The 22,930-nt window shown below is 38.7% G+C and overlaps 1 protein-coding gene across 3 annotated transcripts in view; it reads right to left on the bottom strand.

Moving 5' to 3' along the window:
• Nucleotides 1-22,930, bottom strand: part of COL19A1 (collagen type XIX alpha 1 chain) — a 1,587,177-nt gene that overhangs the window by 252,620 nt on the left and 1,311,627 nt on the right. For all 3 annotated transcript variants that reach the window (XM_073675502.1, XM_073675503.1, XM_073675504.1), the window contains exon 41: nucleotides 7,798-7,824. In XM_073675502.1, the coding sequence (XP_073531603.1) occupies nucleotides 7,798-7,824 (27 nt within the window). The remainder of the gene's footprint in view (nucleotides 1-7,797; nucleotides 7,825-22,930) is intronic.

Raw genomic sequence — 22,930 nt, 5'->3', positions numbered from 1 at the left:
CAGTTTATTTAGGTCTTTTTGAATCCTCTCTCTCTCTTCTCTAGTATTAGCTATCCCTCCTAGCTTTGTGTCATCAGCAAATTTAATCAGTTTACCCTCAATTCCTTCATCTAAATCATTGATAAAGATGTTGAACAATACAGGTCCCAGGACGGAGCCCTGTGGTACCCCACTTGAGACATTCATCCAGCTGGATGTGAAGCCATTTACAACCACCCTTTGAGTCCGATCACTAAGCCAGTTATGAATCCACCTAACAGTTGCCTGGTCCATTGCATACTTGGTCATTTTTTCAATAAGGATGGTGTGAGATACTTTGTCAAATGCTTTGCTGAAGTCAAGATATACTATATCTACAGCATTTCCCTGATCCACCCAGTCAGTGATTCTGTCACAGAAGGAAATTAAGTTAGTCTGACATGACTTGTTAGTTACAAACCCATGCTGACTCTGGTTAATCACTTCATTCTTATCCATGTACTTACATACATGTTGTTTAATAATTTGTTCAAAGATCTTTCCTGGTATAGAAGTCAGACTCACTGGCCTATAGTTCCCTGGGTCCACCTTCTTCCCCTTTTTGAAGATAGGAACAACATTTGCTCTTCTCCAGTCTTCTGGGACTTCTCCTGTTCTCCAAGAATTTTCAAAGATTATGGAGAGTGGTTCTAAAATTTCTTCTACGATCTCCTTCAGTACTCTGGGGTGTAATTCATCTGGACCTGGAGACTTGAACTCATTTATGTTAGCTAAATATTCCCTCACAATCTTTCTGTTTACAGATAACTTGGATTCCTCTATTCCTTTAAAAGGACAGTGAAGATCAGTTGATGTTACATTTTCTTTCTGAGAGAAAACAGATGCAAAATAGGAATTAAAAAGTTCGGCCTTCTCAACATCCTCTCTTACCATTTCTCCATTTTCATCCTGTAAAAATCCTATAGCATCTTTGACTTTTCTTTTACTTTTGACATACCCCCAAAATCCTTTTTTATTGCTTTTGACATCTCTTGCAAGCCTTAATTCATTGTCAGCTTTAGCTAACCTGATACGTGCCCTGCAGGATCTGCAGACTGCATTATAATCTTCTTTAGATATGCCTCCCTCTTTCCATTTAATAAACATTTCTTTCTTTCTTATTAGGATGTGTTTAAGTTCTGTGTTCATCCATCCTGGTTTCCTTAAATGCTTCCCATTCTTCCTACTTTTCGGGATTGTTAACGATTGTGCTTTGAGAATCTCATTTTTAAAAATTTCCCATCCTTCCTGGACATTTTTGTACTTAAGGACATCCAGCCATTGGATCCCTCCTATTCTCTTTCTGAGTCTCTTAAAATCTGCCTTTCTAAAATCTAACCTTGAAGTTTGAGTCTTCACATGTCTTCCTCCTCTAGTTATCCAAAATTCTATAATAGCATGATCGCTGCCTCCTAGAGTCCCAGCCACCTTTACCTCCTCAACCATTTCCTCCCTGTTTATAAGGATTAGATCCAAAGTAGCAGATCCCCTTGTTTTCTCCCCTACCTTTTGGAAGATAAAGTTGTCAGCAAGAGAGGATAAGAAGTTGCTTGACCTGTTAGTTTTACTTGAGAGAGATTCCCAACAAATGTCTGGATAGTTGAAATCTCCCATGACCACTACGTCATATTTTTTGGAGAACTTGGTCATTTGATACATAAAGAGTTCATCCATATCTTCAGCTTGCCCAGGTGGCCTGTAGTAAATGCCTACAATGGTGTCCTTTCCGTTGTTCTCTCCTTGTATTCTTACCCAAACAGTTTCCACAGAACTCCCAGTCTCTGAAGCTTCAATCTCTGTGCAGATATACGCTTTTCTAACATACAATGCGACACCTCCTCCTCGTTTATCAAGTCTGTTTCTTGCAAATAAGTTGTATCCTTTTAGCCTTGTATTCCAATCATGTGTATCGTCCCACCAAGTTTCAGTGATTCCAATGACATCATATTCCTTTTCCTGCGTTAGTAGTTCCAATTCTCCTTGTTTGTTGCCCATGCTTTGTGCATTTGTATAAAAACATTTTAGTTTGTGATTGGTTTCTCTTCCTCCCATATTTTTATTATTTAAATTGTTTTGTCTTTGTTCTTCTTTTCCACTTCCAGTAGCAGAGATCTCAATAGTATTTGTCAGCTGTATGGCTTTTTCTGGCCTTTTGCTTCCCTTCCCACATTGTTCTAGTTTAAAGCTCTCCTGATGAATGTAGCAAGGCGACTTCCAAATACATGTTTTCCAGTCTTCGTAAGGTGCACCCCATCTCTAGCAAGTAGTCCATCGTATAGGTAATTCATTCCGTGATCCAGAAATCCAAATCCTTGTTGACGGCACCATCGACGTAGCCAGTTGTTCACCTGTAGAATCTTATTCCACCTCATTGTTCCATGGCCATCCACTGGGATGATGGATGAGAAGACCACCTGTGCTCCCAATTCTTTCACTTTCTTGCCTAAGTCTTCAAAGTCACTGCAGATGGTTTCCAGGTCCTTTCTTGCGGTGTCATTTGTCCCCACATGTATTAGCAGGAATGGGTAGTGATCTGTAGGTCTGAAGAGTCTTGATATCCTGTCAGACACATCTTTAATTTTTGCTCCTGGAAGACAGCACATTTCTCTTGAGGTTATGTCTGGTCTGCAGATAGCGGCCTCTGTTCCTCTTAACAGGGAATCCCCCATGACCACCACTCTCCGTTTTTTCTTCACAACATTCTTCTTTCTCCATCCAGGAGGATTCTGAGGGCTTACAAGGTTATTCATTGCTGGCAAAGTCTTATTTTGCTGTATTTCTTCATGGTTCTCCTGCGTGAGAGCCTGGTACTGGTTCTTGAGTAGTATGGGTGCTGACTGCCTCTCGATCCTCCTGCTTCTCTGGGTCACATGCTTCCATTCCTCTGTTTCGTCAGGTGCAGTTCGAATTTCTTCTCTTTCTGAATCATGAAGAGATAATTCTGCTCTGTCTAAGAACTCTTCACCTTCCTTAACGATTTTCAAGGTAGTTAACCTCTCTTCTAAATTTCGCAACTTTTCCTCCAACAGGGACACAAGCTTGCATTTCTGGCATGTGAAGTTTGGCTTTTCCACTGGCAAGTCTGTGAACATGTAGCAGGATATGCAGCTCACCAAATGGCTCCTGGACTCTTCCATGTTCTTACTGTTAATGTTCTGAAAACAGTGAAAAAAGCTTAAAAAAAAAAGCTTAAAAATGCACGCGCGCGGTTTACCGATGTCCTCTTTTCAGCTCCAACAGCCAAAATCCAGTGCTCTTTGAGCTCGCGGAGACTCTTCACTTACCTCAAAATGCAGTGGGAATATGCAAATTATCTCCTCAGGACTCCTCCCCTGGTTTACCGATGTCCTCTTTTCAGCTCCAACAGCCAAAATCCAGTGTTCTTTGAGCTCGCGAAGACTCTTCACTTACCCCAAAATGCAGTGGGAATATGCAAATTATCTCCTCAGGACTCCTCCCCTGGTTTACCGATGTCCTCTTTTCAGCTCCAACAGCCAAAATCCAGTGTTCTTTGAGCTCGCGGAGACTCTTCACTTACCCCAAAATGCAGTGGGAATATGCAAATTATCTCCTCAGGACTCCTCCCCTGGTTTACCGATGTCCTCTTTTCAGCTCCAACAGCCAAAATCCAGTGTTCTTTGAGCTCGCGGAGACTCTTCACTTACCCCAAAATGCAGTGGGAATATGCAAATTATCTCCTCAGGACTCCTCCCCTGGTTTACCGATGTCCTCTTTTCAGCTCCAACAGCCAAAATCCAGTGTTCTTTGAGCTCGCGGAGACTCTTCACTTACCCCAAAATGCAGTGGGAATATGCAAATTATCTCCTCAGGACTCCTCCCCTGGTTTTGGGGAGGATTTTTGGATGCTGCAATTGTGGTTGAGGATGATGGTCGAATTGAAACTGACATCCATTGAAAAGAGACTTCTGTAAACTCAATATTGCATTCCTCTTCTGCACAAATGCAATCTACTATAAGAGCTATTCCTGTTGGCCAGTATCTTAGAGTGAGACATACATACTCAACTAATGATAGATTTGAGGAACAGGCCATGGACTTGAAAGATAGGTTCCTGGATAGAGGTAATAGCCACATGACAATTAAAAATGGATACTGTAAAGCCATAGCTGTATCAGGTGAAAAACTCTTGACTTCATCCAAAAAAAAAATTAGAAAAATTATTTGAAAACATGATTTATATCCACTTTCAATTGTGAATGGGATACGATTCATAAAATCTTAATTAAACATTTGTCTGTTTTGAAAACTGATCCGATTTTGGCTATTGATCTCCCTGAATCTCCTCTTATAACGGCAAGGAGAAGTAAAAATTTAAAGAGAACCTGTCAGGTCCTCATTCCCAACCCAGCAGCATTTACATATGTATCACTAAATTCCCTGCCTAACCAGCTTTTTATAATGTTATTCACTTACACTCATGTTTAAAAAAAGTATTTATAACAACTGCTTTTCCTATGCTAATTAAGACCAGACTAATTGACCCTTTTTGCTTGATTTCCAAGAGCCGGCGTCATTGCCAGCTCCCTGCAAATCTCGCACATGCGTGCAGCTCTATTCAACAGCATCATTGAGTTTCTGAAGCCGGGTATACACTTTCCGGCTTCACAGGCGCACTACACATGACCGAGAGTGCAGAAAATGTACGTTAGCCATCTTCTGCACATCTCATCAGCAGACCCCTGGCTGTGAAGATAACCCATCTTTGCCTCACGATTACATCAAGGGTGCACCAATGAACCTCGCCAATGCACGATAAATGCCGCTGTCAGAAATTGACAGTGGCATCTAATTGGTTAAGAGCTGCAGCTGTTAGAGGCACTTTATGGCTGACTACATGCGTGCGAGCCCACATCAAAGACAGGCACACAACATATGACGTAAATATATGAAATATGTCGTGAAGGGGTTAAAGTTTGAGGTATCGATAGGGTCCATTGTGGTATTAGAGGAGGCAATATGAAATAAACCTTGGCCAAACTTGAATCCAGATGCTTAGTGGACCTACTGTAGGAAGAATGTCCCTGGGCCGGATTAAATGAGAAATTAAGTTTTGCCCCTTTTTTATAGTAGCTCTGCATTTATAATTGTTGCTTAATAACTGTTGATTTTAATTTGTCTCTCCTTTTATTTTTTTTTTTGTAATTTTTGTTGCATCCATAATCCTAGATGTCCTCAAGACTTCGCTGGGATGAGAAGAATAATGACATGCAAAGATTCCTCCCCTATTTTCACCTTTTTCATCCTATTGCCCTCCTTTTTACCCACTCTTCCCTCCCTCTTCCTATCATGTTTTTATATATTATATATATTTTTAATAATTATGTATTGCACTATTCATTCAATATTCTTTATTTTTATATTTAGGTCTCGTGTTTGACATTATATATCATTCATTTATATATCTGTCACATTTGAAACATTTATGCATTCATTAGTTTTATTTATTTATATATTCAAACTGTATTAATTGTGTTATTTTTTTTAACACATACACTAATTGCACATTTGATATTATTATTGTGCACTGCCCCTTCCCCTTCTCTGTACATTCCTTCCTTACCCTTTATTAACATTTTTAATTTTTCCATCTGCACTTTACATTTCAGCCACTAGATGGCAGCATAATCCTTTTTCAATGGATGTTACTTATACTACATAAATGGCCCATTCCTATGGACTTCATAAAAATGGCACCCATGTGCACATTCACACCAGGCCCAGCATTTGGTAATTGTGAAGGCCTCAATGTGTTGCCAGCGAGCGTCACTGGCATCATGGAGACACTTTCTCTTGATGTGCGCTGGCAACTGAGTGCCAAAACAAAGGTGCACCTGCGGTGTGGGACTTGTGCTGCATGAGCCATCGGATTGGAACAAATGGAGCTCTTCTGAGATATATAAGACATGTTAGAGAGAGGTTGTGATACATATCTCCTTTGAGAAAGCACTGTATGTGAAACACGCGTCGTAGTGGTTGTGGTGGTCCCTACAGTACATTATGGGTAAGCAATAACAGGATTTGGTTGAGATATCTGTGTCTGTATATGTCTCCTTATTGTATGTATTTGCAATAGACTTTAGATCTTTATATGGGAGCTTTCTTTCTACAAATTGTCTTTTTACACTTTTTATACCTGTGTGACTCACATATCTGTGTATATTTATGCCCTTTTTGCTGTGTGCATTAGCATATGATTATATACATATATATGGTAGCTCTGTCTCTATGCTGTACATTTATCTGACCTGGATTTTTGTGCACATTTTCACCTTGGTACATGTACTAATGATAGACTGGTTATATATATGAGAATCGCTCTCTTATATTTTGTATCTGTTAATATTGCCCCCTGGGGCCCACCCACCTTTTTGTACTTGCTTTTTCTCTGAAACTGCATGTTTTCTGGACTATTATATGTTTTTTTAATATGTTCAATAAAATGTATTTGGATTTTATATGTGTGAGTGGTTTTGTGAATATCTAGGTATTCACATATCCAGAATATTGGAAACTAGGCTGGATGAGCCAGATATTGCAGATCAAATGCTCAGAAAATTGGAAACTAAATTGGAGTGGTCAATATTGTAAAGCAGATGCCTACAATATTGGAAAGTAGATTGAAGAAGTGAGTATTGGAGACCAAATAAAGAGGACTCACATTCCTTGAGCTTCACATTGGGTCAATGTCCACAGCGCGACATATGGAAGTCACTCATTATGTCTTCTACATGAAGGAAAGTAATTATTCATTCCTCCAGCTTTTTTCACTCTAAATTACTGATTAAATTTTTAAAGCCTTTTACCCCCTTTTTCAAACTTTAAGGTATTGATAAAACACGGATGGTGCTTTCAGATTAACTTTCTTTTTTGTCCAGCATGGTTCTTTCTTTGTAGTTTTGGTAAACTAGGGATAGTCTGGGGACCCTTCCCCAGGACCCTATGGAAACTCAAAAAATGCACCAAGTCCAGCAGGGCCTTGCTGAAACTGTGCGTCCTCCCAGGCTTCTAGAAAGTAGTATCAACTCTCCAGAATGGAAGGAGCAAAAGGACACTGAAGCTGGCCGAATTTAGTGATGCAACCTGCTTCAGAGCATTACCTACATTCGGGTCACACTCTTTGCCTAGACAACTGGCTATACTGAGATAGGGGTGACCTGTAACCATGGCAACGAGCAGTAAACTATAAACTTAAAAATACCTCTGTTCTTAAGAAGCAATTTTTAATAATAAATTGCAAACTAGCATGTTTTTACAAGCGCTTGACAATTGTAACCATTTAATAAGGTGAAAAAAAACCTTTACATTTTAATCATCCATTATTTTTACTGTTTTGAAGTTGTAATTTAATTATGATAGTTTCCATCAGTTACAGGTTCTACACTGTATATTAGGTCTAAGAAGTGATACATGAATTTGATTTTCTATTTTTTAATCTCATATTTGGAAAACATCCTCTCATGTTCTCAGAATACTGTGCTCTATTAGTTACTTACCCAATGGAGCAGCTGATGCATGCAATCACTAAATAAACATGTCAGTGGGAAAAGAGGCTACTTAAACATAATCTATTAATGTGCAAGCTGAATATAACATGTTGTTAGCAATACGACCATTTATTTGTTAATAATATAGCTCGTAAATCGTGCACACTTATATTTTTAATTGCAGTACAAATTACTGTTGCACATTGTGCCATGTTTTTCCTATCAGCCATATGTTTTCCTAATTATGACAAAATCTTATTTTAAATTTACTTACCATTGGGCCGTGTTCACCTTTTGGTCCCTAATGTAAAAATAAAAAACACATATAATTAGAGAAACACATTATTTTTGCATTAATATTTATACATTTATTTATATTTTTCTACATTTTTTACTTTAGGACATAAAGCAGTTTGGTTAGAAACATTTCTGCAATTGCTCCATTCATCAATATAGGTTTGGCAGATATCCATGCACCCATTGTAGACACAACCTTGCTCAGATGCAAAGAATAGATTTTCAGTTGCAGAAGTTTTGGGGGAAAAAAATCTGTTGAATGTGAATACAACTTTAATTTACAGGTACTATGTAAGGATCTATGCAAATGACTACTGTATATTATGGCTCTGTACAATCTATTAAGCTGTAATAATAAAGCATTTATGTAAGCATATCGAACATTACTGTGTCACCCGGGGCCTTTGATTGCATAAAAATCCATGCAAAGTTGTTTTTCTGTACAAATCTAAAATAAAAAAAAATTGTGGCATGGTCTTTTGGATCCCACAAGTATAGGTATTACACTTCTCTAGACATGTTGATTCTAATCTTTAGTAGACTATTTCCATCAGTACAGCATGTGATGATATTATACATAGTAGGAAATACAGGACAGGTGGCCTCTGATCATTTTCAGGCTCTGCGCACATGGATTTGTCCTTAAAGGAAACTTCCAGGTCATCTCAAAAATATTTAACATGATAACGATATTGTATCTGCTGAACAGCTGTAGGATCGGCGGGATAAGCATACACCCCAGTTGTATGATTTACTGTATAGTTGGAGAGTGACCCTTTAGACCTCAGTCCAGAGCCTCTCACCTAGCCAAATCAGTTCTCATACTCTGCACTGATCAGGGCCAACAGCCCGAAACACTGTGTCTGCAAATTGAGATTCTGATTTGGCTTTTATCCTAAGTCATATTGCAAGGCACGTTAAAGGGTCGATTGTGACTTGTAGGATTGCTGCTTCCAATAAGTGGCGCTATAGAGTACAAGTCCTCTTTTACTTTGAAGAGGCAATTTGCATACTGTATAGTTGGTTACTTATTAAAAGCTGTCAACTTTCTCTAACCACATAGAACTGCATCATAGTTGGAGAGTCTTTTCATCTCTGACCCTGTGAATCTGAAGACCATCACATATAGAGAGGTTGATTTTATATATATATACAAATGCTAATTAATAATTAGTGAAAGAATTCATAATAAATCAAATTTGTTACAAGTTTCCCAAAGGTGGTACATTTGACAAAATCCAAGATTTTTGGGATTCCATTTTCACAAATCTAGCAATATGGCTCATGTATGTGTATTGTGCCTGAGTGTTTGCGTGAGGCTTAGTCAGACCTAGATAGTGCCTGAAGAAATTCACAACTACAAGACAAGATGGGAGGGAGTGAGTGGAGGACTGAGTGGGGAGCTGAGATGACAGAAAAAGTCATAGCATTTTAGATTTGGTCAAATCAAATCTGCTTGATTCAAGTGAATCTGCTAAAAAAATTTTTGCAGATTTGGCCCTAACCTCTATATTTAAATAGAGCTTGCCTCTAAATCAATAAAAACCCTATGGAAGGTCATATGCTTTTGTGGAAGTTTTTCACTAAGTGTGCAAATTGCCTCTTCAGAGAAAAAGAGGACTTGTACTCTATAGTGCCACCTATTGGAAGCAGCAATCCTACAAGTCACAATCAACCCTTTAACGAGTTGTGCAATATGACTTAGGATAAAAGCCAAATCAGAATCTCAATTTGCAGACACAGTGTTTGGGGCTGTTGGCCCTCATCAGTGCAAAGTATGAGAACTGATTTGGCTAGGTGAGAGGCACTGGACTGAGGTCTAAGGGGTAACATTTCTCCTTATTGAGAGTGACACACCAGCTCTGGTACGTCAAGGTAAGGAGGCTTATTCGCCGTGCAATGCTCCTCTGGGAAATTTAATGTGCAAATTGCCTCTTCAGAGAAAAAGAGGACTTGTACTCTATAGCGAAAAAGAGGACTTGTACTCTATATCTTTTTCTCTGAAGAGGCAATTTGCATATTAAATTTCCCAGAGGAGCATTGCACGGCGAATAAGCCTCCTTACCTTGACGTACCAGAGCTGGTGTGTCACTCTCCATAAGGAGAAACGTTACCTCTTAGACCTCAGTCTAGAGCCTCTCACCTTGCCAAATCAGTTCTCATACTTTGCACTGATGAGGGCCAACAGCCCGAAACACTGTGTCTGCAAATTGAGATTCTGATTTGGCTTTTATCCTAAGTCATATTGCACGACTCGTTAAAGAGTTGATTGTGACTTGTAGGATTGCTGCTTCCAATAGGTGGCGCTATAGAGTACAAGTCCTCTTTTTCTCTGAAGAGGCAATTTGCATATTAAATTTCCCAGAAGAGCATTGCACGGCGAATAAGCCTCCTTACCTTGAAGTACCAGAGCTGGTGTGTCACTCTTCACTAAGTAACAAATCCATGAGACACAGATGCAAAATGGAAGCAAACCAGCTTTGCATTTGTGTCTAACAGATAACCATAGACTTGAATGGCTGAGTCTGATCCACAAATAGGATCAGTATAAGGCATGCTCTGAGTCTCATGAATTTCACTGTAGTTTCAGTAATTTTAACAAATAAGTGAACACATCCAATCCATTTTATGCTGTCCTAGGAAAAATCGGAGACCACTCAAAAGAGTCACACTGATTTGTGAATGCAGTCATAGGCTAAGTGTAACATCATGAACATAAGCAACACAAAAAACAATCACATCAGCTCATCCAGTCCAGATATAGATCAATCTAATTAGGGTGCGGTGCACGGACGAAAACCGCGGGCCGGCTCCCAGATGAAATTGTAAAGTTGAAGGCAGGTATCCAGCAACCACAATGGAAAGGACTTATAAAACATAATTTATTTTTAACCATTAACATATCATCAAGTGACAAAATAAGCATAAATAACACTAAACCTCTTAATGCTTGAAACTCGCAGGCATAGTATTTTTTATGCTTATTTTTTTCCTTGATGATAATTAACATGGTTACCAATAAATTATGTTTTTATAAGTCCTTTTCACTGCAGTTGCAGGACACCTGCCTTCTGTTTTACTAAATGTAACTTCATACAAACCTTGGCATCTGTATTTGTTCAAATGATGCTGTCTGTATTGGGCATATTGGTACATGTTATCAAACAAGTGCTAACTGTACCGTGTTTTGGCTATATAAAATCCATTTGGATATTCACCAACCTTTATCTTACACAGGAAAAAAGAAACCTAACACATTGTCTCCCTAACATCTGCGACTGAATTTGTAATTCTCTGTCAACTTGTCTTTCAATGCATAAGTGCTCTGCATGATTTATGTCGAAGTGTAAGAAGGCGATAGCAGTTCTGACTATCGGTTCAGAAAAAAATGGAAATCTTTGAAAATTGCTAATTTAAATGTCTGTAGGAGAAATGTCCTCTGATGTTAACATTAATTTTATACACAGTTAGAGAAATTATCTTGGGGGTAAAAGAATGATACATCATAAAATAAAATATTGTAATTAAAAATGTCTGTAGAGGGAATTCTAGTTCCCAGAATGCCCTACTGCAGAAAGCTTTTAGCACCTGTGCTGTGAAGGACAGGGCAATGCATTAACCATGGCCGGCATGTGGTGTGGTGTATGTTCTAGCTATATTCAGATCAGTTGAAAAGTCTGAGGAATATTAATTTAAGGAAAAATTTTTATTTTTTGATTGTTTTAAAGGAAACGATAATATATAGCCAAGAGCATACAATCAAGCTAATGTGACACAGAAACAAAGAAATAAATGAGTTTTCTAAATATTTTGGAAACTAAAAAAAAATTGGTTTAGTCACAACTGTATGATAGACAGCTGTGTTTGGGTCTGTTTCTTACTTCATTTAGGTGATTTAGCGTAAATTTTTTTAAAAAATATCTATACATTTGGGAAATCACAGAGATATACTCATACGCTGGTATAAAAAAAAACACTCAGATGAGAGGACTAGAGGATGCAAGAGAACTCATACCTGATTAATATGGAGCTGCAACATATGCATTTACTAAATCCTGCGAGCCGCACATGAGAAATGTAAAAAACAAGTATGTTTTCTGGGCAACAAGTTGGTCATCACTTTTAGGCTATGTACACACGTGATTTTGCTGCGTTTTTTTGCAATTAAAAGTTGATTTTTACAGTACCAGCAAAAGCGATGAGATTTCCGAAATCTCATGCAAACGCTTGTTTTCATGGAATCATATAATGTTAGAGTTGGAAGGGACCTCCAGGGTCATCGTGTCTAACCCCCTGCTCAATGCAGGATCCACTAAACCATCTCAGACAGATGTCTGTCCAGCCTCTGTTTGAAGACTTCCATTGAAGGAGAACTCGCCACCTCTCGTGGCAGCCTGCTTCACTCATTCATCACCCTCACGGTCAAAAAGTTTTTTCTAATATCTAATCTGTATCTTCTCCCTTTCAGTTTCATTACATTGCTTCTCGTATTTCCATGTGCATATTTTTCCTTACTGAATTGAAAAACTGCTGCATTTTTTAAAACTGCAAAATGTCACTTCTTTCGCCATTTTTGCACCATTTTCACCCATTGAAAGCAATGAGTAAGTGAAAAAAGCAGAAAAATACTGCTATCAGTTTTTGCATTGTTTTTGGTGAAAAAGAAATTAGGTACAGCAGGATTCAAAACTCACATGACCATGTGTAAGTAAGTATTAGTACAGTTTTATTAAATTAGTGAGATGTGTTAAAGTAAACAATTCCCTAACAACGTGTGAAAGGAATGAATGCGCTACCAACTCGATACAGTACAAATGTTTGAATGTTAAAAATGCACTACCAACTCAATGCCCTACCAATGTGTTAAGCTAAACAGAGCCCTACCAACTCAATGCCTTATCAATGTGTTAAGTTAAACAGTGCCCTACCAACTCAATGCCCTATCAATGTGTTAAGTAAGCAATGCCCAATCAATTCAACTTCCCCCACTGTTTTTACATTTACAATTTGTGTATTTTTTTCATTAACTCATGTAACCTTAGTTTATACAGGTATCCAAGTTTTTTGTTCAGAATATGCAAATTGCCTCTTCAGAGAAAAAGAAGACTTAAACTCTATAGCGCCACCTATTGGAAGCAGCAATCCTACAAGCGACAATCAACCCTTCAACGGGTTGAACAATATGACTTAGGATAAAAGGCAAGTCAGAATCTCAATTTGCAGATGCGGTATTTTGGGCTGTTGGCCCTCATCAGTGCCAAGTATGAGAACAGATTTGGCTAGATGAGAGGCTCTGGACTGAGATCTAAGGGGTAACATTTCTCCTTGTGGAGAGTGACACACTGGCTCTGGCATGCCAATGTAAGGAGGCTTATTCGCTGTGCAATGCTCCTCTGGGAAATTTAATATGCAAATTGTTCAGAATAGTCACTAATTTTTCAGACATAAAAAACATTTTCCCCCTAAATAATTTGAGCAAATTGCCATTTTTACCAAAAATGTATTATGGTTTCATATACATCTTACACTGCTGGTCTAACACTTTGTATTGTTCATGCTTGCAAGGTGGAAGCAAAGTTGAACTTGAACTGGGATCCTGAAAAATGCAGCAAAACCGCAGCAAGAAAAGCAGCCAAAAAGGCAGCAAAACTAGTGTTTTGACTGGAGCTATTTTACTGCCAAGAGATCAGATTTTGGTTGCAGAAAAAAGCAACATGTGAACGTAGCCTTTCACTGACGTTAAAATCATTGTCAGCAGCACATTGCCCAGTGAAAGCAGCAGATGTGTTGCCCACAATAAGCATACTGTATATGGATAAAAAGATTGCATTAACGGTCGTTCCGTCGCTACACCAACTGCATCAGTCCATGCGAATAGGCCTTTGGATGAGCACCAATCAATTTGTATATAGGAAGTCGGCACCTGTTTATGGGCAAACATCTGCACGTCTAATTGCACCTTAGCTTTCATCTCAATGAAGCTGGCTCCAGTTTACTGAATCAAAAGAGATTATATTACAGATTACTTAGCCTTATTTGCTATGGGTAAGTGGCCTTACAAATACTTAATTATTATGTTGCAGTTTTCATAAACTAGGTGTTGATATCTTCATTCATACTATATACAGATACTAATGAGCACAATTAATTAGATCATTCTAAATAAATGTCTGATAATGAGCAATGCACCATATAACAGCTCGTACTGCACAACTGAAGACTAAACTGAAGTGTACAGCAATGTACAGTATAACTGCATACTAAACTGAAGTGTACAGCAATGTTCTGTATAACTGCAGACTAAACTGAAGTGTACGGCAATGTACTGTATAACTGCAGACTAAACTGAAGTGTACGGCAATGTTCTGTATAACTGCACACTAAACTGAAGTGTACAGCAATGTACTGTATAACTGCAGACTAAACTGAAGTGTACAGCAATGTACTGTATAACTGCAGACTAAACTGAAGTGTACGGCAATGTACTGCATAACTGCAGACTAAACTGAAGTGTACAGCAAGGTTCTGTATAACTGCAGACTAAACTGAAGTGTACAGCAATGTACTGTATAACTGCAGACTAAACTGAAGTGTACGGCAATGTACTGTATAACTGCAGAAAAACTGAAGTGTAAGGCAATGTACTGTATAACTGCAGACTAAACTGAAGTGTACAGCAATGTACTGTATAACTGCAGACTAAACTGAAGTGTACAGCAATGTACTGTATAACTGCAGACTAAACTGAAGTGTACAGCAATGTACTGTATGACTGCAGACTAAACTGAAGAGTACAGCAATGTAATGTATAACTGCAGACTAAACTGAAGTGTACCGCAATGTACTGTATAACTGCAGACTAAATTGAAGTGTACGGCAATGTACTGTATAAATTTTGACTAAACTGAAGTGTACAGCAGTGTACTGTATAACTGCAGACTAAACTGAAGTGTACAGCAATATACTGTATAACTGCAGACTAAACTGAAGTGTACGGCAATGTACTGTATAACTGCAGACTAAACTGAAGAGTACAGCAATGTACTGTATAACTGCAGACTAAACTGAAGTATAAGGCAATGTACTGTATAACTACAGACTAAACTGAAGTGTACAGCAATGTACGGTATAACTGCAGACTAAACTGAAGTGTACGGCAATGTACTGTATAACTGCGGACTAAACTGAAGTATACAGCAATGTACTGTATAACTGCAGACTAAACTGAAGTGTACAGCAATGTACTGTACAACTGCAGACTAAACTGAAGTGTAGACCAATGTACTGTATAACTGCAGACTAAACTGAAGTATACAGCAATGTACTGTATAACTGCAGACTAAACTGAAGTGTACCGCAATGTACTGTATAACTGCAGACTAAACTGAAGTGTACGGCAATGTACTGTATAACTGTGGACTAAACTGAAGTGTACAGCAGTGTACTGAATAACTGCAGACTAAACTGAAGGGTACAGCAATGTACTGTACAACTGCGGACTAAACTGAAGTGTACGGCAATGTACTGTATAACTGCAGACTAAACTGAAGTGTAGACCAATGTACTGTATAACTGCAGACTAAACTGATGTGTACGGCAATGTACTGTATAACTGCAGAATAAACTGAAGTGTACAGCAATGTACTGTATAACTGCAGACTAAACTGTAGTGTACAGCAATGTACTGTATGACTGCAGACTAAACTGTAGTGTTCAACAATGTACTGTATAACTGCAGACTAAACTGAAGAGTACGGCAATGTATTGTATAACTGCAGACTAAACTGAAGTGTACGGCAATGTACTGTATAACTGCAGACTAAACTGAAGTGTACAGCAGTGTACTGTATAGCTGCAGACTAAACTGAAGTGTACAGAAATGTACTGTACAACTGCAGACTAAACTGAAGAGTATGGCAATGTAATGTATAACTGCAGACTAAACTGAAGTGTACAGCAATGTACTGTATAACTGCAGAATAAACTGAAGTGTAGACCAATGTACTGTATAACTGCAGACTAAACTGATGTGTACAACATTGTACTGTATAACTGCAGAATAAACTGAAGTGTACAGCAATGTACTGTATAACTGCAGACTAAACTGAAGTGTACAGCAATGTACTGTATGACTGCAGACTAAACTGAAGTGTACAGCACTGTACTGTACAACTGCAGACTAGACTGAAGTGTACGGCAATGTACTGTATAACTGCAGACTAAACTGAAGTGTACAGCAATGTACTGTATAACTGCAGACTAAACTGTAGTGTACGGCAATGTACTGTATAACTGCGGACTAAACTGAAGTGTACAGCAACGTACTGTATAACTGCGGACTAAACTGAAGTGTACGGCAATGTACTGTATAACTGCAGACTAAACTGAAGTGTACGGCAATGTACTGTATAACTGCAGACTAAACAGAAGTGTACAGCAATGTACTGTATAACTGCGGACTAAACTGAAGTGTACAGCAATGTACTGTATAACTGAAGACCAAACTGAAGTGTACGGCAATGTCCTGTATAACTGCAGACTAAACTGAAGTGTACAGCAATGTACTGTATAACTGCAGACTAAACTGAAGTGTACGGCAATGTACTGTATAACTGCAGACTAAACTGAAGTGTACAGCAATGTACTGTATAACTGCAGACTAAACTGTAGTGTACGGCAATGTACTGTATAACTGCGGACTAAACTGAAGTGTACAGCAATGTACTGTATAACTGCGGACTAAACTGAAGTGTACGGCAATGTACTGTATAACTGCAGACTAAACTGAAGTGTACGGCAATGTACTGTATAACTGCAGACTAAACAGAAGTGTACAGCAATGTACTGTATAACTGCGGACTAAACTGAAGTGTACAGCAATGTACTGTATAACTGAAGACCAAACTGAAGTGTACGGCAATGTCCTGTATAACTGCAGACTAAACTGAAGTGTACAGCAATGTACTGTATAACTGCAGACTAAACTGAAGTGTACGGCAATGTACTGTATAACTGTGGACTAAACTGAAGTGTACAGCAGTGTACTGTATAACTGCAGACTAAACTGAAGTGTACAGCAATGTACTGTATGACTGCAGACTAAACTGAAGTGTACAGCAATGTACTGTGTAACTGCGGACTAAATTGAAGTGTAAGGCAATGTACTTTTTAACTGCAGACTAAACTGAAGTGTACGGCAATGTAATGTATAACTGCAGACTAAACTGAAGTGTACAGCAATGTAGTGTATAACTGCGGACTAAACTGAAGTGTACAGCAATGTACCGTATAACTGCAGAATAAACTGAAGAGTTCGGCAATGTACCATATAACTGCAGACTAAACTGAAGTGTACGGCAATGTACTGTATAACTGCAGACTAAACTGAAGTGTACGGCAATGTACTGTATAACTGCAGACTAAACTGTAGTGTACGGCAATGTACTGTATAACTGCGGACTAAACTGAAGTGTACAGCAATGTACTGTATAACTGCGGACTAAACCGAAGTGTACGGCAATGTACTGTATAACTGCAGACTAAACTGAAGTTTACGGCAATGTACTGTATAACTGCAGACTAAACTGAAGTGTACGGCAATGTACTGTATAACTGCAGACTAAACTGAAGTGTACAGCAATGTATTGTATAACTGCGGACTAAACTGAAGTGTACAGCAATGTACTGTATAACTGAAGACCAAACTGAAGTGTACGGCAATGTACTGTATAACTGGAGACTAAACTGAAGTGTACGGTAATGTACTGTATAACTGCAGACTAAACTGAAGTGTACAGCAATGTACTGTATAACTGCAGACTAAACTGAAGCGTACGGCAATGTCCTGTATAACTGCAGACTAAACTGAAGTGTACAGCAATGTACTGTATAACTGCAGACTAAACTGAAGTGTACGGCACTGTACTGTATAACTGCAGACTAAACTGAAGTGTACAGCAATGTACTGTATAACTGCGGACTAAATTGAAGTGTACAGCAATGTACTGTATAACTGCAGACTAAACTGAAGCGTACGGCAATGTACTGTATAACTGCAGACTAAACTGAAGTGTACGGCAATGTACTGTATAACTGCAGACTAAACTGAAGTGTACGGCAATGTACTGTATAACTGCAGACTAAACTGAAGTGTAGACCAATGTACTGTATAACTGCAGTCTAAATTGAAGTGTACGGCAATGTACTGTACAGCTGAAGAATAAACTTAAGTGTACGGCAATGTTCTGTATAACTGAGGACTAAACTGAAGTGTACAGCAATGTACTGTATAACTGCAGACTAAACTGAAGTGTACAGCAATGTACTGTATGACTGCAGACTAAACTGAAGTGTACAGCAATGTACTGTATAACTGCAGACTAGACTGAAGTGTACAGCAATGTACTGTATAACTGCAGACTAAACTGAAGTGTAAGGCAATGTACTGTATAACTGCAGACTAAACTGAAGTGTACAGCAATGTACTGTAAAGCTGCGGTCTAAACTGAAGTGTACGGCAATGTACTGTATAACTGCAGATAAACTGAAGCGCAAAGCAATGTACTGTATAACTGCGGATTAAACTGAAGTGTATAGCAATGTACTGTATAACTGCAGACTAAACTGAAGTGTACAGCAATGTACTGTGTAACTGCGGACTAAACTGAAGTGTAAGGCAATGTACTTTACAACTGCAGACTAAACTGAAGTGTACGGCAATGTAATGTATAACTGCAGACTAAACTAAAGTGTACAGCAATGTAGTGTATAACTGCGGACTAAACTGAAGGGTACAGCAATGTACCGTATAACTGCAGAATAAACTGAAGAGTTCCGCAATATACCATATAACTGCAGACTAAACTGAAGTGTACGGCAATGTACTGTATAACTGGAGACTAAACTGAAGTGTACAGCAATGTACTGTATAACTGCGGACTAAACTGAAGTGTACAGCAATGTACTGTATAACTGCGGACTAAACTGAAGTGTACGGCAATGTACTGTATAACTGCAGACTAAACTGAAGTGTACGGCAATGTACTGTATAACTGCAGACTAAACTGAAGTGTACGGCAATGTACTGTATAACTGCAGACTAAACTGTAGTGTACGGCAATGTACTGTATAACTGCGGACTAAACTGAAGTGTACGGCAATGTACTGTATAACTGCAGACTAAACTGAAGTTTACGGCAATGTACTGTATAACTGCAGACTAAACTGAAGTGTACGGCAATGTACTGTATAACTGCAGACTAAACTGAAGTGTACGGCAATGTACTGTATAACTGCAGACTAAACTGAAGTGTACAGCAATGTATTGTATAACTGCGGACTAAACTGAAGTGTACAGCAATGTACTGTATAACTGAAGACCAAACTGAAGTGTACGGCAATGTACTGTATAACTGGAGACTAAACTGAAGTGTACGGTAATGTACTGTATAACTGCAGACTAAACTGAAGTGTACAGCAATGTACTGTATAACTGCAGACTAAACTGAAGCGTACGGCAATGTCCTGTATAACTGCAGACTAAACTGAAGTGTACAGCAATGTACTGTATAACTGCAGACTAAACTGAAGTGTACGGCACTGTACTGTATAACTGCAGACTAAACTGAAGTGTACAGCAATGTACTGTATAACTGCGGACTAAATTGAAGTGTACAGCAATGTACTGTATAACTGCAGACTAAACTGAAGCGTACGGCAATGTACTGTATAACTGCAGACTAAACTGAAGTGTACGGCAATGTACTGTATAACTGCAGACTAAACTGAAGTGTACGGCAATGTACTGTATAACTGCAGACTAAACTGAAGTGTAGACCAATGTACTGTATAACTGCAGTCTAAATTGAAGTGTACGGCAATGTACTGTATAGCTGAAGAATAAACTTAAGTGTACGGCAATGTACTGTATAACTGCAGACTAAACTGAAGTGTAAGGCAATGTTCTGTATAACTGCAGATAAACTGAAGCGCAAAGCAATGTACTGTATAACTGCGGATTAAACTGAAGTGTATAGCAATGTACTGTATAACTGCAGACTAAACTGAAGTGTACAGCAATGTACTGTGTAACTGCGGACTAAACTGAAGTGTAAGGCAATGTACTTTACAACTGCAGACTAAACTGAAGTGTACGGCAATGTAATGTATAACTGCAGACTAAACTAAAGTGTACAGCAATGTAGTGTATAACTGCGGACTAAACTGAAGGGTACAGCAATGTACCGTATAACTGCAGAATAAACTGAAGAGTTCCGCAATATACCATATAACTGCAGACTAAACTGAAGTGTACGGCAATGTACTGTATAACTGCGGACTAAACTGAAGTGTACAGCAATGTACTGTATAACTGCGGACTAAACTGAAGTGTACAGCAATGTACTGTATAACTGCGGACTAAACTGAAGTGTACGGCAATGTACTGTATAACTGCAGACTAAACTGAAGTGTACGGCAATGTACTGTATAACTGCAGACTAAACTGAAGTGTACGGCCATGTACTGTATAACTGCAGACTAAATTGAAGTGTACAGCAATGTACTGTATAACTGCGGACTAAACTGAAGTGTACAGCAATGTACTGTATAACTGAAGACCAAACTGAAGTGTACGGCAATGTACTGTATAACTGGAGACTAAACTGAAGTGTACGGCAATGTACTGTATAACTCCAGACTAAACTGAAGTGTACAGCAATGTACTGTATAACTGCAGACTAAACTGAAGTGTACGGCAATGTCCTGTATAACTGCAGACTAAACTGAAGTGTACGGCACTGTACTGTATAACTGCAGACTAAACTGAAGTGTACAGCAATGTACTGTATAACTGCAGACTAAACTGAAGTGTACGGCAATGTAATGTATAACTCCAGACTAAACTGAAGTGTACAGCAATGTACTGTATAACTGCGGACTAAACTGAAGTGTACAGCAATGTACTGTATAACTGGAGACTAAACTGAAGTGTACGGCAATGTACTGTATAACTCCAGACTAAACTGAAGTGTACGGCACTGTACTGTATAACTGCAGACTAAACTGAAGTGTACAGCAATGTACTGTATAACTCCAGACTAAACTGAAGTGTACGGCACTGTACTGTATAACTGCAGACTAAACTGAAGTGTACAGCAATGTACTGTATAACTGGAGACTAAACTGAGATGTACGGCAATGTACTGTATAACTCCAGACTAAACTGAAGTGTACAGCAATGTACTGTATAACTGCAGACTAAACTGAAGTGTACGGCAATGTCCTGTATAACTGCAGACTAAACTGAAGTGTACGGCACTGTACTGTATAACTGCAGACTAAACTGAAGTGTACAGCAATGTACTGTATAACTGCAGACTAAACTGAAGTGTACGGCAATGTAATGTATAACTGCAGACTAAACTGAAGTGTACAGCAATGTACTGTATAACTGCAGACTAAACTGAAGTGTACGGCACTGTACTGTATAACTGCAGACTAAACTGAAGTGTACAGCAATGTACTGTATAACTGCAGACTAAACTGAAGTGTACGGCAATGTACTGTATAACTGCAGACTAAACTGAAGTGTACGGCATTGTACTGTATAACTGCAGACTAAACTGAAGTGTACAGCAATGTACTGTATAACTGCAGACTAAACTGAAGTGTACGGCAATGTACTGTATAACTGCAGACTAAACTTGAGTGTACAGCAATGTAGTGTATAACTGCGGACTAAACTAAAGTGTCCAGCAATGTACTGTATAACTGCAGAATAAACTGAAGTGTACGGCAATGTACTGTATAACTGCAGACTAAACTGAAGCGTACAGCAATGTACTGTATAACTGTAGACTAAACTGTAGTGTACGGCAATGTACTGTATGACTGCAGACTAAACTGAAGTGTACAGCAATGTACTGTATAACTGCAGACTAGACTGAAGTGTAAGGCAATGTACTGTATAACTGCAGACTAAACTGAAGTGTACAGCAATGTACTGTAAAGCTGCGGTCTAAACTGAAGTGTACGGCAATGTTCTGTATAACTGCAGATAAACTGAAGCGCACAGCAATGTACTGTATAACTGCGGATTAAACTGAAGTGTACAGCAATGTACTGTATGACTGCAGACTAAACTGAAGTGTACAGCAATGTACTGTGTAACTGCGGACTAAACTGAAGTGTAAGGCAATGTACTTTTTAACTGCAGACTAAACTGAAGTGTACGGCAATGTAATGTATAACTGCAGACTAAACTGAAGTGTACAGCAATGTAGTGTATAACTGCGGACTAAACTGAAGTGTACAGCAATGTACCGTATAACTGCAGAATAAACTGAAGAGTTCGGCAATGTACCATATAACTGCAGACTAAACTGAAGTGTACGGCAATGTACTGTATAACTGCAGACTAAACTGAAGTGTACAGCAATGTACTGTATAACTGCAGACTAAACTGTAGTGTACGGCAATGTACTGTATAACTGCGGACTAAACTGAAGTGTACAGCAATGTACTGTATAACTGCGGACTAAACTGAAGTGTACGGCAATGTACTGTATAACTGCAGACTAAACTGAAGTGTACGGCAATGTACTGTATAACTGCAGACTAAACTGAAGTGTACGGCAATGTACTGTTTAACTGCAGACTAAACTGAAGTGTACGGCAATGTACTGTATAACTGCAGACTAAACAGAAGTGTACAGCAATGTACTGTATAACTGCGGACTAAACTGAAGTGTACAGCAATGTACTGTATAACTGAAGACCAAACTGAAGTGTACGGCAATGTACTGTATACCTGGAGACTAAACTGAAGTGTACGGTAATGTACTGTATAACTGCAGACTAAACTGAAGTGTACAGCAATGTACTGTATAACTGAAGACCAAACTGAAGTGTACAGCAATGTATTGTATAACTGCAGACTAAACTGAAGTGTACAGCAATGTACTGTATAACTGCAGACTAAACTGAAGTGTACAGCAATGTACTGTATGACTGCAGACTAAACTGAAGTGTACAGCAATGTACTGTATAACTGCAGACTAGACTGTAGTGTACGGCAATGTACTGTATAACTGCAGACTAAACTGAAGTGT

Source organism: Phyllobates terribilis, unplaced genomic scaffold, assembly GCF_046119375.1.
Source record: "Phyllobates terribilis strain yellow unplaced genomic scaffold, ASM4611937v1 Scaffold_3__8_contigs__length_932513732, whole genome shotgun sequence".
Lineage (NCBI taxonomy): Eukaryota > Metazoa > Chordata > Amphibia > Anura > Dendrobatidae > Phyllobates > Phyllobates terribilis.
This window is presented reverse-complemented; position numbering and strand designations above follow the sequence as displayed.